General features: G+C 37.5%; 1 protein-coding gene across 2 annotated transcripts in view; it reads right to left on the bottom strand.

Annotated features, from left to right (window-relative positions):
- The window catches only part of pcxb (pyruvate carboxylase b), a 383732-nt gene that overhangs the window by 70945 nt on the left and 295279 nt on the right, over nt 1-17508 (bottom strand). For both annotated transcript variants that reach the window (XM_038274777.1, XM_038274778.1), the window contains exon 15: nt 4509-4730. In XM_038274777.1, the coding sequence (XP_038130705.1) occupies nt 4509-4730 (222 nt within the window). The remainder of the gene's footprint in view (nt 1-4508; nt 4731-17508) is intronic.

The raw sequence follows: 17508 nt of genomic DNA, 5'->3' as shown, positions 1-17508 counted from the left end.
AGAAAGCCGGTTTACACTTCAAGAGACTTCAAACCTGACACCTAGCCCAGCTTTCAGACATGAGCACTTTCTCAAAGAGCATGACACAAAGTAAGATGTATTTACTGTTCACTCTGTCCTTTATCATAGCTGGATGCTGGAACTCACTAGATTGATGTGCAGTGTGTGTGCTCCAAGCCTTTAGTGCTGCGGCTGCTCTCATTAACACCACATAGTCTACTAATTACTGGGCAAAATTCAACGACTGAGGGTGATGAAGGCATGTTTCAATGAATAGGCATTCTGATTGAATAATAGCACATCCCTTTAATGATTGATTTAGTTAGAAGTCCGGCAAAGTTGGGGGTACAATGGCTTTAGGACGTCAGGAGTGAAATGGGTTCCTCTTGAGAGGCTGAGGTTTAGGGTAAGTTTGAGCTGCAGTGTAAATTTTGTAAACAGCCACCAGAGCACCAGTTTAGAGACTGTCCAAATTTGTATCACCTCTCTACAAGCTCTGGAAATGATTATTCCAGGAGAGTTTAAAACTATCATAACATTTAGATAAATACCAATAAGACTGCATTACTCTAGTAGTTACAGACTGCTTTCCTGGCTCTTTCCATATACATGTATATATATTATTCAGTTTACGGGGAAAAGAGGGAGAATATCACAACGCCGTACAATTGGCACTCAGTGTTTAATGTATGGATTCAACATTTTTTCAGATAAAAAAATCCCAACTTTCAAATGGAAGAAATAGGAAATTGAATTACAGTAGAGTTTTAATTTCTTTGGTTTTTAGCTATGTTTGTGGTCTACTACAGAAAGGACAGCCAGCCAATTCCCCTATATCTTTGTGAGCAGATTATCTTACTAGGAAGCCTCTGTTTGGCAAATTCAGACAAACTGAGGGTGTAGTTTGAATACAAACTGAGGGTGTAGGGGTGTTGTGATTAAAACGCTGATGCACCAGCAGAGCAAACTGAGATTGGTTATGTTAGCAGGCCAGCTCTAACAGATACGGGGAAACAGCCCAGGGTGTAAAGGCCTTAGAAGGAAAGATTGACAGAAAGTCCCAGAGAAGAAGATCTTCTGTGTAGTTAATGTGTCTTTTCAATGTCTGAGGGCAAAAAAAAACAACGCAAGCGCAAAAAACCTTTCATGACAAATATCTTTAGAATTAGTCCCTATGCCTTTAAAAACAAAAACATAAAGAAGTGGTCCCCATGACTGAAAACTTGGATGGAATGAAGAGATCTAGGCTGGTTCTCAATTTGCAAGAACGAGAGAATGGTCTCATGTTCTCACCAAGTACATGCTTGATAAAAACACTGGACAGTATGGACTCAAGGAGAACGGGAGCATGCAGAATAAATATGGGTCAATTGGGATAGAACGTACATTAAAAGCTCGTCTAGAGCTGCATTTCACCTCCTGTTATTAATAGTCTCGGGATAATGTATTATTACTTTTTTCATTTAGTGAAGGAATAATAATCAACACAGTCAGATAAACACAAATCAAATGAGCGTTTTGGGAACTTTTTCTTTTTTTAATGATGCACTAAATCAGCAAACAGGCCATATAGTGAAGCTTAAAAGTCAATCTCAAGAACGGACAAGTCTGCTCTGACGCATACTCTGTAAATAAGAAGGGGCAAGAGCAACATCTTGGGACTTTGTTCTCAGTCTTATTTACTACGGCTGAGGCTGAATAATAGATCACCTCAATAAAACAAAAAACCAATTACTGATTTTGTTTTTCAGAATTTCTCAAACAGAAAACAATGGTTATGACTGGTTTAGAAAATCAGATCGACAAAAATATCTATACAAAAAATAAAGTCAACAAAGCTGACATTATCTCCAATGTATTCTTGTTTGCAGATCAACTACAGCTTTAGGAATAGGGAACGCTAAATGGCTCAGTGTGTTCTTTTATCAGTGAAACAAACCCCACCGACTGTGCCACGGTCAGTGGGAGATTTACCGCTAATCTTAGAACCTGCTGAGCATAGACCCGGAGACAAAGCATAACAGAACCAGGATGCTCACAGCTGGAGCTGACTGGCTGTTTGTAACCTCATGCAAATAATGGGAAACTACATCCTAATGTGTTTTTTGCCAAAAACCTGATAGTACTTCTGTAAAACATTGGCATCCTCCATCAAGGTATGTTTTCACTCTAATCAGAGTAAATCTACCAATCAGGATAATTGGTAGATAGCCTTTATTATCAAAGTTAGTTTTTTAATTTGGTCATAAACACTACTAGAAACATCAGGAGGTGAAATGAGGATGGCAGGGTCCACCTCTTTCTTAAAGCTGAGTAGCTGCTTCTTACAATACCACCAGCAAACTAATGTAGCCTACTGTATTGTGTGTGTGATATGTTAAATACTTTTAACTTTTGTAAAAAGGAAAGAAGTTAATCAATTAAAACTTAAGCTAATTTAAAAAGTTAATAAACCAAGTTAAAAAGAAGTATGCCAAGTTCTTGTCAGCATTAATGTTCTCAGGGTTCTGTTGTACCAAAAGAAAACTTTTTTTACTTGTATTTATTTTTCTTATAAAGGTGCTCTTTGAATTTGTTCTTACCATATTAGGGCAAGTGACTGTTTCTGATGATTACATTGACCTTGATTTTAGCCGTGAAAATAATTTATATTGATGAGGTCTTGTTCCAACTCCCTCTTGACTCGAAATTTCGAATTTTAAAGTATTCCACTGATATAAAGGGTTAACATAACATAAAGTGTCAAAAAGGATTTTCAGCTTTTTCCTGCAATGTAAAAGACTCAAGTTAATAGAATAAAACCAATCTGTGAAAAAAAAAATCCTGATTAACTGCTTTTAAACATATGAAATATATTAACATAATCCCTTTCAGGAGAATCATGTAAAAGGAAGCAAGGAACAGTTTAAACCCTTACTGTGTTAAAAAGGAAATTTCCCTAAAATATGAATTGCCTTTTCTTTAACTAGTGGATGATTTGGTGCTACGAAGAATTAAAACCTCTCAAAGCCTTTTGAGGCCTTATTGAAAAATAAAAAACACTGCCGTATAGCGATGAAATAAAAGCACAAACAACAAAAGCTCGTGTTTCCCTTAAAGCCCTTGAAACAATAAAAAGAGCAATTCCTCTGAGTATTTTACAATAACTGAACATTAAATGTTTCAACCTGAGGACTCGCCCCAAGTGCTGGCAGGTTCAAACGGGAGAGAAACGAATGTCCTTTTCCAAACCTGCCCAGAGCAACACAAATTCACAGTAAAGAAGCGGCTCAAACCTGATGCATTCATTTTCCTTTGGTCCAATTTCACAGTAATTGTATCTTCTGCTCTGACATGATTAGATTGTTCACTGGTTGTGAAGCTTCTTTGACAAGTGAATTTCTGCACTGACTAAAGGCAGGGAAAAGGTATAATCATTTTCTTTGTGAAAACGCATTGAACAGACCTTCTGGAAATGGAAGGAGGAAGAAGAAGCTTTTCAATGACAGAATTTTTCCACATCTCATGTAAAATAATAGAGCTGCACTGATTCCTCAATAAGGCTGGAGGAGATCTACTGTTTTTCTGATTATTCACATTTTATAAAGTATTTTCTTCTGTTTCTAAGACTAAGGTAACCTGAAAAAAAAAGTGTTGAGTTTAACAACTTTATTATGACTTTGATAACAGTGCAGAAAGAGACCATAATGGGTGCTGCAGTTGCCTCAAATAAGGTTGGGTGAAAAAGAGCTCTGGTGAGGGTAGTCACTAAACACTGCAATGTAGCTGAGGTAAATGTAAGAAATGAACATGCTTCTCAATGTTTGATGTGAACCTAATGAACTGTGGCTTCTGACTGAAAAAGATGGAACATCCTTTAAATTTGACCTGCTGCTTCAGAACTTTGTGAAAATTCCAGTATTGCAGAAATTTGGGCTTTGGTTGTTTAAGACAATTTCTGCAAGTCTCTCTTAAATCTTTGATCTAGTTGCATTGAAAAAAGCATAAACTCTTGGTTCAAATCTTTTCTTTAAAATAAACTTTGTTCTTATGACATAATTTTTCAAATTATTAAGCAGCTTGAGTTTAGAGGTGTTTGGATGCAGAAATCTTGTATTTCTTTCATTTCTATTCAATTAGAAGTTCCTCTAACAAAGAACCTGCACTCTACGGTTTCCTTTCATAAGCATCGAATGAAAACAGTAGTATGGCTTGTTGGGTGGTTCCTGATGATTTCAACCATGCTGTGGCACACCTGCTTATCAAACATCAGCTCTGTAGCAAAATTCAAACCCCTGTTTCTTTCAAAGATACAAATGGACAAACTTAAAAAATGCCTTTTTTATCAGATTAAATGCGTTATGCAACAAAGGTGATTTTAGGAGTTTCCCCTCATTTTGAACAGATGCAAATCTGTGAAACAGACTGGTTATTGCTATTATGATGTAGACATGTGATTCTACTGTAGAAGTTTGTGATTTTAGTAAATTAAAGCTTTGCATTTGTACATTAAAGAGAACTAAGCTCACCTCCCCAGTTCTCCAGGCTGAACAGGTTGCTGAAGTTGTGGCTGACAAATGGGGAGATCTTTTTCAGGTCGTGAGTCCGGACCCTTGTTGCCAAAAGCGATTGGTGGGCGTCCCTAAATGTTGTGTCCATTAGCAGCAGACCCTGGTGGGCTCGGACAGCCTTGGCGAAGCCCTCTGGGCCGTCTCTCAGCAGGACATCACGAAAACCCACAGGTGGGTCGCCTGAAAGCAAAAACACAATAACAAAGGAAGAATTGAAATTAATGAGAAAAAGTCAGAGCTGTAAAAAATCAGCCACTGTTTAAGGATATTTGTGGTTAAATCTGAAAGTTTAAAAAAATCTAAGAAGCTGCATAAAGAATAGTTGCACTGATTTTCATAGAACTCATCATATAGAAGAATTAAAAGCTAAATAGACTATCTCAGTCAAAAGTACTTTATTTAACAGAATATTAAGCAGGGACAAAAATGACAATATTAGCAAGATTAACGGCTTGAACTAATTTGAGTATAATGACTGGAAGTGGTTTACTCTACGCCATTTATTTTTATAAATAGAGCTTGAGGCATATGAAGTTAAATACACTCGCGCTCTAAAAAACATATATACAGTTATGACTAATGTGACTGTTTAGAAATATGTGAAATAAATATCTTAATAGGAAAAAAAAAAATAAAATAAACTGGTTGCAGGTTGTTTCCCAGGTGAAGGTAACCAGGCTCAACTATAAACATTTCATCCATCTACAACTTGTCAATATTATGTCTCACACAGAAGTGTCGTGTTGATGCAAATTTCACAGTAAAGCTGTTTTTTTTAATGACCACTGAACTTTGACCCATGAACAATTCAGGCGTAAAAGGCTGCAGTAATTTTATTTTCAGACAGTTAACATCTGAGAGTCTGACAAACAGCAGACAATCATCTAAAGGATAATAAACCCCTCAGGTCTTTATCAGGTCTTTAAGTGAATGTTTTCTTTTTTGCAAAGTACCAACTTCCAGATAGAGCTCATAAGTGGAGTTTTCCTTTCTTTGAAGTTCTTTTTTTAACTAGAGTCTAGTCTGTCCAATTTAGTTAAGGAGAATAAGTAAAATATGCCGTCATGTCAGGACTGAAAATTTATTGAAATGCAATCTAAGGACCAAAGGAAAACTTTCAAAACCATAGAGATCCTTCAAAATATATAAATTATAATAAATTGGTTAAACCCTATTTCAAGCTAATGCATTTAGTGGAATAGCTATGTACAGGTAAGCACACTATGGAGTTACCTGTGCTTGATCGTAGCCTAAAATAGTGATACATCCGACCGCTGACATCTTGCATCAGTACAATCTCCTTAAGTATTATCCACTATGTGCTTTCCTAATATGAGTCAACAAATCACAATAGTAAAAATACTGTCTTCTAGTGATCTTCTTATTCGAAAAACATCAATAATTGAGTCACAATATAGCACAATATCACTAGATATTGTAACATTTCACCCAGCTAATATCAAAATTAAATGTAAAGAGCAAGTGCTGTAAATGTTACCTGAAGATATTGATTAATTGTTTTAGTAGCCATTTCATTTGGAGATTAAGCAAGTCTGCGCCTGTACTGACTGCCCCCACCACAGTAATGGTGCTGCGCTGCACAGCAAAAGGGCTCAAAGTCGCCCTCTACCAGTGTGGCGGTGAAGAAGTAGCACATTTTGCTCAAATATTGATATAATGGGAGGCCGGAAATTGCGATATAGTGCCAAATAAAGTTTTTCCCACACCCCTACTAAAGATCTGAATGAAAAACTGTTTAAAATTGATAGGACCTTATTTAAAGTTTATTTAGCCAAAATAATGAACTGAGGAATACAATGATACTGAGCATTAAAAGTCTGACCTAAAAAAAAAAAGAAGCAAAGCATCAACACCTGAACTCGTCATTCTCAATGTAGCTTGGAGCCAATTTAGATTTAAAATAGTCTTGGTATCTTTAAAGTATCAATCTTCAACTGCAGCAAAATGGTCGACCTTCAATCATATTTCTTCTTTTTCTTCCATGTAATTAGATCTTAAGCTGAATCGTACCTTCCCGTGATCAGTTTTTATTCAGCTTTTCTGCTATGTACCTTCATTAATCAATTGGAATAGTTAATGGGATGATAGCTGTGTTTAGATGTCCGTCAGCGGAAACAAATCATTCACTGTAAATTACCTTAGAATACTATATTTATCCACATATAACAAAGGCTTCAGACACCAGCTGGAGGAGACAGACATGCAAACTCATCAGGAACTGTGTCAAACAATAGCGGCAGCAGAGAGATCCTTTGTCTATGTTCCCATTTGTCACACTCAAACACACACTCTTAAAATTAGACCATTTTCATCTAAACTCTTTTTCACCAGGGTGGCCTGTGATACACTTTATGAGAGGTGGTGTGCCGGAGCTGTAAAAACTTGGTTACAATGCCCTCAGTATGTGACATTTTCTTGGAAAACTGTCAACATTTTTAGCGCATTTGGCCTCATGTGGTGCCAAGAACAAAGAAGCGGCAAAAAGACACAAGTCCCATGAGTTTGCTGTTCTTTGCAACTGACCCACTTGCATAAAAACAAACAATCCAATTTGCTTCAAAAATCTCACTTCCCCTCCTGCCCGGTTTCACTGCGTGCATTCCACTGCTCCATCTTTTCAATGTCATTCTGTTGCTTTCCTCTTAACATTGCTCACAGGTCCAAAGCCGTCTCCACCCTGCAGCTCTACAGTGCCTGCTAACAACCCTGCAGCGTTACAGAACTCCAAAGCACCTCCTAGTAGAGCTTCAGGGTACGAACAGCTAATCTTGCCATCTGCTGAACAAAGGGACTGCTAAATATGTTTTTCCTTTATGATTTTTGTTAATGATTTATTTCATTTACATATTACCAAATTAAAGATGATGTGAGCTTAAGGCATGTGACAGCTGTCCCTGCTGTCACAGACACTAGATCAAATGTAAATGATTTGTTTTTCATTCTTAAAACATCTTTGTACTGACTAAATTTGCATTTATAAAAAAGAAACAGTAAACATTTCAGCGATCAGATTTTTAGTTGACCATTGTGAGTGCACATTTATCCTTGTCAGACTGTTATACTTATTTTGTAGATACTATGTCATAGATCAATGCATTTCTTTGAGTTATAAGTTACATTCAAGTTTCTGAGGGTGAGTCAGAGAAAGAAAAGAATTTAAGCTGCAGCAGCTTTCCTTAAATAGAATTATTTAAAAAGAGGATACCATTGACTGCATGTGTAAGATGAGGGGAGATAAGGTGGTATAGTGATGGCTATATTTAAGTTTTAGACTTATTTTTTTAGACTTTAGACAGATTTTGTCATTTTGTTTACACAAGTGTAAAACAAAAAGTTACCCTTGTGTCTTTTTTTGTCCGGTCAGGTTTAGTTTGAGTTGGTAATGTTAATACCCAAGTCTGTTATGTTGACTTCCTTTTTGTGCCCAACTTGTAATCTTGGAGCATTTCGTATTTTTCTTATAAACTCAGATTCTTTTGGACAACATTTTTGGTGTCTCTGGCTGGTTTGTAAAGTCCCTTACAATGCAGTTTACAAATGGTTCAAAGTCCCTTGCAGTTGCATAGAATGTAACACAACCAAAGCCAACTTATTTAAAACAACCAAGTAGCCACTAGGTCATTATATATGGAGCAGGCCCAATGGATAAGCAAACAGCAGCTGCAGAAAAAGCCTGTGGACAAACAAAAGACATAATGTCTCAAGCACTTCAATTCTCATGTTTCCAAAACAAGTTTGGAGGGAATAAAGTAGCCTTTTATATATCATAAGCTGTATAATTTTTCATAACCCCCCCAAAGCAATTCAGTTTTCAAATGTACTGACAGTTACACGAGACATTTAATAATGTTGACTGATAAACTCAGCTGCATAGATCTGGCAGGATTACATTGTATGCATAATATACTAAATCTTTTACTTCCCTCCCATCTCCAGTGGCGCCACCAGGGGTGGCCACGGCCACCCTGTGCAATGTCCTGGCCACCCCACCCGCTAGTGTAAATTCTACCAGTATCAGTTTAGCATTTATTCCCATTATGCACAGCCAGTGACATAACGCTAAAAATCCTAATAAACCCAGATATGATTAGGTGTTTAAGTCTTTTGATTTCTACTGGGAGGTTTGCCACAATAGTAGATTCAAACCCTAAAATTATGGCTTTCAGTGTCAGTGGCCACCAAAAGATTTTTAGCGGCCCCATCTGGCCACCCCTATGAAACATTTCTGGAGGCGCCACTGCCCATCTCCACCAAGTCTGCATTCTATAATCGAGACACAACCCCCAGATCTATCAACCAAGTCACTAATCGCTCCATCTTACTTTACTTCATTGTATTCGTTAAATAAAGTCAAGTATTGAGGCCAGAAATCAAACCATGTCTAGGGCTCCATACTGGCATGGAGTAGCTTCTATAATCAAGAACAATTGAAGTCAGTTGATCAAATTTTAACTGGGAAAAGGTTTTCTGAGTAAATCAACCACTTTCATTGAGTTGTGTACTTCAAATAACCCCTTATTCTGAGGTGGTATGTGTAGAAAAATAAAAAACCTACATTAACAAAAAAAAAAATCTCACCTTCTAAAGCAGTTTAGGTAATAACAGAAAGTTTCACACAGTTAATTTGATCGATTTCCATGCCTGTACTGCAAGGTGCCACTTTCTGTTAGTGTGTTTTGTGTTTTAATGTTTTGCATCTATTCCCAAAGAATCTGTGTTCTCATTGTTGCCATTTGTCAAGAATGACCACTTTAGGGAAATGGATCCATCTTGATAACCAATATAAAACAGAAATACCACCTAGACTTAACCTGCAATTGTCAGATCCCTCTATTGCAGAGGAGGGATTAGCAGACATGGTCTGGATCCGGACCCACCTGCTGGCTAATCCGGACTCAACCTGATTTAAAACATTTATAAGTTACTGCATGTTGTCCAGGCTACATCTGATACAAATTATCCAATGAGTTGCTGTCAGGGTTGCTGCATCTAGCCACTTTTATACACAACAGCAAGCTGGGCGGTGGGAAAGGAGGAGAAGACTAAGGAAAAGACACCAGAGAGAGTGACTGCTAGAACTACATTAAACTGGTGAAAGAAAAGTGAAATGGTTTGCTCAAAGATGACCCTGCACATTTTTAAGTATGTTTGGCTCAACCTGCTGCTGTGAAGCAGGATTCTCCACCATAAACATAATCAAAAATAAATATTCATCCAAGGCTAACGAATGAGCACCTTGATATGTGCTTGAAAATGGCTTTGTCGCTATTCAAACCCAGGTTTATAAAACTTGCAGGGCAGCCTAAAGCCTACTGCTCTCATTAAGCCATAAGAAAAAAAAACAGTTCAGGTGTTTTTATAAAAAATGTGAATCAGGAAACTGTCTATATACCAGACTAACAAATTCTTGTTCTCTACTTCCAAAAACACTTTCAATTTTAAAATGGAAAAATTTAAAAAAAATGTTTTAAATATTTTTTTTGTATTAAAAAATGCAATGTATAACATGGATGCATACACATCACATTTTATTTCATTGTTAAATTTAGATCAAAGTAACAGGTTATAATAAGAAATGTCTCCAGACATTTACTGGTTGTAGATTTTCTTTATTTTAATTGGTTACCCCTGCTCTATTGTTCTTAAATTCAATTCCATTAACATTTAAACCAAAAAAAAAAATTTTTGCTGCTATTTTTGTCATCTCTGGAGAGCCTCAAACCCAAAAAGTCTGAAATGACCCAAACATTTAAGCCCATTCTACCCACTAAATTATGCTATTAGTAATAGTAGTAAAATAAATCAAAAATCATAGCTTAGTGAATTTAAATCAGTCAAGCAAAACATTCTTTTTTTAAATAAGTAAACGCATAGATTGATTCAGGCGTTTTTAAACCTGCGTTTGGTCAAGCAGTGGTGGGCTGTATGAGAGTATTGTTGATCATTTAAACCCCTAAAGCTCAGCAGTGACTCACAGGGAAGGCGATAAGTCAGACCTTTTGTGTTTTGACCTCAAACAGACATTCTAAAAGCTTGCAGGATGGATCACATCTGTCAAAACTGATTCTTGCAAATCTTACAAGAACCTGGCTGATCCGCAAGGTAATTCTTTCTGCACCTCGGCTCAAAAATATCAGAAGCTGACATGTTTCTGGAAGCAGATTTAAAATAGTTATATGATCTTTCACACAAATCTGTTTCTTTGCATTCTATAATTCACCTAACCTGCTTTAGATGTATATTTTGTAAATATTGAACAAAATGGGGGAGGCATAACTAAAAAACTACACGTATGGTTCGTTTCCAGTCTCAGGGAGACAAAGCTTTTATTCTAAATGTAACATTCATCTTACAAGGTTTACTGCTTTCAGCAGATAAAATCAAACTAGATAAGTGCATTCAAATTAAAAGCCAAGTGCAAGGGTGTTGGCGGCATCATGTTGTGGGAGGGTTTTGCTGCATGAAGGACAGGGCCATCTAACTAAATGGATTGCATCATGCAAAGAGCATATCATGTTGAAATATTACATCTCAAGATCAAGGCCATAAGTTTAAACAAATGGGGACAAATGGTCTTTTTCAAAAGGAAAATAAGCTGATAAATCACCTAATTAGTTAGAGGATAGTTTCTTGCAGAGGTCTTCAATCCTGGGGCTTTATGTACAAAGCATGCAAATAAATTTGCTATGCAATGTTAAAATGTTAGGCAAGTGACCAGAATCTTAGAAATAATGTGTGGCAGCAGAATAAACCTTTTCAATTGAAACTACAAAGCGGCAAAACTCAACTAAATACAATGAAATATGTCCATCCATATAGACTGACTTTTTTTTTTCCCTTTTTAATAAGTTTGAGCTTTAATGAGTTAAATATCAATGATTAAATCAAGGGCGATTCACATCAGCATCAACTGGTCTGTTTAAAATGGAACAGGGTTTGTTTCTGACGTTGCTCCAGACCTTTAGTTCAGGTCCGAATAAAGACCAGCAACCTGTGGTCTGGACTGAACAGAACCAAGAACCACCTCTTGAGGCAGTCTTTGTCCGCTACCTAAAGCCAGGAAACATCAAGTCTCTTTGGACTTGGAAAGCCCCTGTAGAAATTAACATAGTACTAAATTCATACCTGTTAAGCTTTCTGTTGCTAAGCAACATTACTGCTAGCAACTATTGGCTCTTTATCGACTTGAAGGACACATTATAACGTATACATCACAAAACAAAAAGCTTTGAAATCTAAATACATTAAATGGGTTGCTGTAAATAGTTTTCCAGCTAGAACATCATAAGTTTACAGTTTTCCTTAATTTTCCTGGCTGCTATTTCCGATTACAATTGTTGGTGGGAGCAACAATTGTCACATTAGTGGGGTTATATTCCTTTTAAAAAAAAAGTATAACATAAAAATAAACAATAACAGTGACAACTTCAGTTTGATATAAACGGTTTGTATTCCCGTTTTTGTCATGTACATAAACGTGCCTTCATCTGTATACCAAGGAGCATAAATACATCCCTCAAAAGGGGCACTTTCATTCCAGCTTAAAAAAAAAAAAGGAAAAAAACCCCAAAACTACAGCTCTCTCAAACAAGTCAGCTCTAATGAGTCATAAAGTTGTCAAGCTGTAGACTACCAGATATGTACATTAATAGCTGCAAAACGCGTGATTGAAGGACAGCATCCTTGACACTGGAGGACATCCCTAATGCAAGAATGCACAGAGCTCATTTCAGAGATCCTACTGACTTGCTGGCACATGATGGATGAGACTTATTAGCTCATTCAGATTGACCAGTGTCACAGGGAGGAACTATGCATCACAGGTTAAGCATACATCTAAACCCTGTACTTTGTTGAAAGGGACATTTAGATCTGCACTGTGAATGATGTAATAATTTCCAATTGAAGGCATCAAGAGAATGCCAAAAACATTCACACCTTAAAGCTTTTCTTAATTTTAAAGTAATTTTCTTTAGCTTGGAATGTGAACCTAAAGGCTGCAGTATCACATGAGTGCTTTTGTATTACCTTCATACTAAAAGCATCAATTTATAGCAATAGGTTTACTTGTTTAGATATTCTTGAGTGAACAAAGGTCTTTGACTCATACTGACAAAAGTGCATCGCATGCATATACATAACTTTTTTAAAAATACAAGCAATGTAGAGTAAATGGATGATCTGAAGGAGGTGAACCTTATCCTGTCCATTATGAGAGGCAAAGAAAGCAGGACCACTCCCTGAGGAAGGGTAGGATGGGAATTGTTCAACATGTACTGACCATTTCTAGTGAGCTTTCAAAGCTCATATGTGGTTCTGAAACAAGATGACTGTTTCTCTCTGTGGATGCTTTTAGCAAAGACGTTAGAGGAATTCCCATGAGAAATTCCTGCATTTCCACTTTATTACAGTTTAGCTTTAAAAACAAACAGGGTAAACATAGCACAGGTCTCTGTGGGCGATCACCAACATGTCTGTTGCACGTCTGCCAAACTAAAGCTATCTACAAGCTGAGCCAGTAAACTGGATCCATTTATCATTTTACCTAAGAAGTAAAAACTTTAGACCAGAGGTGACCAGTTTAGTTCTATCCTGGAACTTTTAGATTCATCCCTTCTCATGCACAGTAGGAGAGGTGACCCTCTTTTGGCCCACAAGAAATATGCAGGACTTTGGCACAGCTGGATATCAGAAAAATGTATGCTGCAGTACAAGCAGTGTAAGAATATGTTTCTGAACCAGTGCAAGGCAGATATGCACACACTGCACCAAGGGCATTAGCTGCCTGGTATTTCTTTTCCCCCAAGCTGAGCCTGACCATGAAAATTCTAGCATCCTAAATAAGCAGACTAAAGAAAGACTTGAAAAGTGCCAAGTTTTCCTGCTATCAGAAACAGGTAAACCTACATCTGGTATGGCGCAGTAAAAAAGTGTCCAGGGAGAAAGATTGATTCTCATTCATGTCATTTCTTTGTATCCCATCACATCTGTGACACTTTTACCTGAGCACTATAAAGAGAAGGGCTTGTATCCTCTGGGACTGCAGCATCTTCACATACAATGATCCCTACATTCGACGGTATCCAAAAAAAAAAAGGAAAAGTGATGGACTGAATTTATATACTGTATTAAAAAAATACAACTAGTGAAGAGATCCAAGTCCCACATGGTTGCCGTGCGTGACAACTGACCCACTTGCACACAAACATCTCTTCTCATTTCCATCGAAAGCCTCCCACCTCCCTCCGTTACTCTGCACACACTTCAATTCTCATGTCGCTTCATTGCTCTCTCTTCCTGACGTTCCTCACCTGTCTGCTGCTCTCCACACTCTGCAGGTCCCTCTCCTCCAGATGCAAAACGCTCAGAGAAAGTAGACCACGGCACTTACAAGTTCTCAATATTACACAGAGCAGACAGCTCATCTGCTCCTCCTGAAAAACCCCTGATGAATTGTTTTTTTTCTTCGATGTTTGCACAAATACTTGATGCCATCTTACAGTTAGGTGCATTAAAATAAGAGCAAAAAGCACCCAAAAATTAGACATTGTTTCTTGCTGCCCATTTCATTACCAGACAAACAAAATATAATTAATTTAAACTGCTCAAGTTTGACCTCATGAAAGCAGCTCACAAAATAGAGGTGTGCAAGAGTGAGAGAATAAAAACTATATAAGTTGTTATTATTGTTATTATTATTATTATTATTGTTATTGTTATTGTTATTATTATTATAAGTGAGCATGCATCAGTATCTTTAAGTTTCAGAAAGCAAAGCATGAAACTCACTCCTTCTGAAACCTTCCAACAAGGTTTGGTCCCAACAAAGAAAAAAAGAACAAAGGCAAAAAAAGCATTTGAAGGCTGCAAGAAAAAGAATACAAAGAACCAGATGACCCTTCCCCAAAAAACAGTGAACTTGGAACGTTTCAAAACATTTTAACATCCTAAAAATGGACCCAGAGCATTAAAAGCAGCAAGGAGAGTGACTTCATTTCTATTAGTTTTTCCATGAGGTTGAGCTTAGAGAAATCTGGTGATTAACCTGCGGCTGGCCTACACCAGACAATAATAGGATCAAGGATCTTCACAACACCAGTGATCTGCCTACAGAGGGAAGGTTTCATATCACCAATCCTAATTAGACTTTAATAAACCAAGTAGGAAATATGAGCCATCAGGATAAAGTAGCATCCATGTCACCAAGGTTAAATGTGCTCTTTTTGTAACTTACTGTGCTCTATTTTTAGATATGAGAAATTCATTTCCAGTTTAAAACAAAATAAGCTGCACTAGTTGTAGGAAAACACTGGAGATGACCTTCAGAGTTCCAAGGTTATCCTGGAAAAAAGTCTAATTTCTCCTAATCCAAATTACACAAGAGTTTAAAAAAAATAATAATAAATAAAAAATACGTACATGTCTGTCATCTGGGTCATGACGACCACAAATGGGCTTAAATTGCAAGACAGCCAGACTCTGCTCAGCTTTCTTTGGAAGACATTTCAAAATCTATCCATGTTATTTGGAATGTGTGTAGGAGGATGGAACTCTATGCCACTTAAATACATCAGTGCTCCAACTACAGATTACTCTGGTGCCAACCAACAGGATTGACAAAGACTCATGGAGACATTTACCCCATTTACACTACCCTTGAACAACCGTGCCGAGACCGGTCCGAGCTCAGTAACTGAGATAACTTATCGTGTGTAAATGGAAAGCAAACTGAACTGAACCAAGCTAGACACAACCGAACCGATATAAATGCAGACCAGTTCCAGAGGTGGGCTCGGCTCGGTTTTTCCCTGACTCGGTTCTCTGATAACAAGAGTGCATGAGCAGAGCGCGTCATCTCCATCTGGCTACACATCGGGATTCACACTCCATTCCAGTAGTTGGCGGTAAACAGAAACAGAAGAACAACTTCTTCTTAAACTATAAACAACCGAAATCTTCTCCACGCAAAATTTTAAATAATGGCATTTTAAATAACACCAAAGTACAGCAATAATCAAGCATAACTTTCTGAATGTGACGGGCGGCGCCATTTTGTTTTGCTTGATTCCCTCTGTCTTTTTCTTACCGTTTTATGGCGGTTGGCAAGCAGCTTTTGGTGCATTACCGCCACCAACTGCTTGATTTCCTCCTTCAATACTGGCAGTAATACTGCAGATTGTCACTAGGAGGCGAGGAACCGAGATAGCGTGATGTGTAAACTGTCGTTAGAACCGAGCACGGCCTGGTTAACTGATCCGAGCTCGGACCGGTCTTGGAATGGATCGGTTTTTCAAGGGTAGTGTAAATGGGGTATATGTCAACTCCTGGATAGATGTAGAAAGGCTGGTTTCCTTCAAATTAAAGCCCATTTGTGGGTCCTTACATGTTAGGGTTTTTTTTTAAATCAAAGTTATTTATTTTTAAAGAGAAATTACCAGGTATGGTTATCCTCTCGTCTCCATAAAACTGTCAAATGGTTTGAATCATTTTAATGAGTTCTTGTTAATTAGTTTTTTTTTTTTTTTTTTTTTTTTTTTTACATTTAATCAATTGTCAATCAATTGCCTACATCATTTTGGCAGGATATTGTTGTTTTAAAATGGCCTAGTCAAATTTCAGACTTAAATTCAATTGAAAAGCTGTGATGAGACTTGAAAGTTTATGCTCGCCAGCAGAGCCATCCAATCTAAGTTTGAGCTCATCAAAACAAAATGACAAAAGGGACAACCCCCCAACATCTGAGGTAAATTGAACTAAAAGGCAGACCCACGTACAAATCAGTGCTTCAGCACAGCATTAATTAACAGCTGGGAATCTTTTATGTTAGAAAAATTTTTTTCTGGAGAATGTATAAATATATTTGAACTGTGTAGCTTGCTCAATTTATCTATTACAGCTCCACTCCTGCCCCCAAGTCCACTGGTCAATTTTTCCTCCAGAGATTAAACACTGGCCTCTGAGTCTCCCATCATCACCTGTTTCTCCTTCCGTGTCCCTGTCCTTCCCTGCCTCCACGCCTCTCTAGACAGAGTGTGATAATACAGGCCTAATCCCCCTCTTCTCCCAATCCCTCCGTCAAATGAAAGAAGGGATATAAGCATATTACAAATCTCATTACCAGGCTTTAGGTATGCCTGTGTGCGCAGCCTGTGCTGCATACAACTACCCCGTCAGCTGCTTACAGTAGGTGAGTGGGAGGGCTGTGCACAAATGCTGACGATGGAGTGTTTGATCGTTCTGTATCTATACCAGTTAAACAGTTTTAAATTTGTTCCTGTTTGTGCGTTTCATGCGAGTAAGCTGGGCAATAAAAGCTGTAAACACAAATAATCTGCATAACCAAGATAAAAGAAAAACAAAGTGGTGCACAGAAGCCCAAACATTGGAAATTATTCCATCTCATCCCTCTGCACTTCATTCCACTGAGCACGTTTTTAGATGTCGGATCCGATTAGTCAGACATGATTATGATCCATATTATTTCATTTTAAATTTGTGTGTATAGAGCGTGTCGATGCAGAGCAGGGTGCTGATGACCATGATAGATCCAAAGAGCTCAGGAAAGGGGAACGTTCACATTTATGGCCGATTGCTGATCAAAGTAAAAAATGAAGTCAAAGATTTCAGATATTTTTTATAAATGGCTCATCATGCTTTAACCATTGTTTTAGATTTGCATGCTTTATAACCAATTATCAACCCAGTACCTGCTTAATTTCAGAGGTTTTCTTTTTGCAAAGGCACCTAATGTTAAATTAATGTTCAATTCAATATTGAAATGCACTGTGCCACTCAGCTAAAGCCAATAAGGACTTGCTGCAGGTATTAAATGTGTTCTAACACTAAAGCAGCAAATACACTGGCAGTGTAACATCGCACAAATCACAGCAAAGCGGCATACCGGTATGTTTGAAAATTTTTTTACGAGAAGCTGAAG

Source organism: Cyprinodon tularosa, unplaced genomic scaffold (genome assembly GCF_016077235.1).
Source record: "Cyprinodon tularosa strain WSP-4 unplaced genomic scaffold, ASM1607723v1 ctg93, whole genome shotgun sequence".
Lineage (NCBI taxonomy): Eukaryota > Metazoa > Chordata > Actinopteri > Cyprinodontiformes > Cyprinodontidae > Cyprinodon > Cyprinodon tularosa.
Note: the sequence above shows the minus strand (reverse complement) of the source record. Positions and strands in the feature narration are given on the sequence as shown.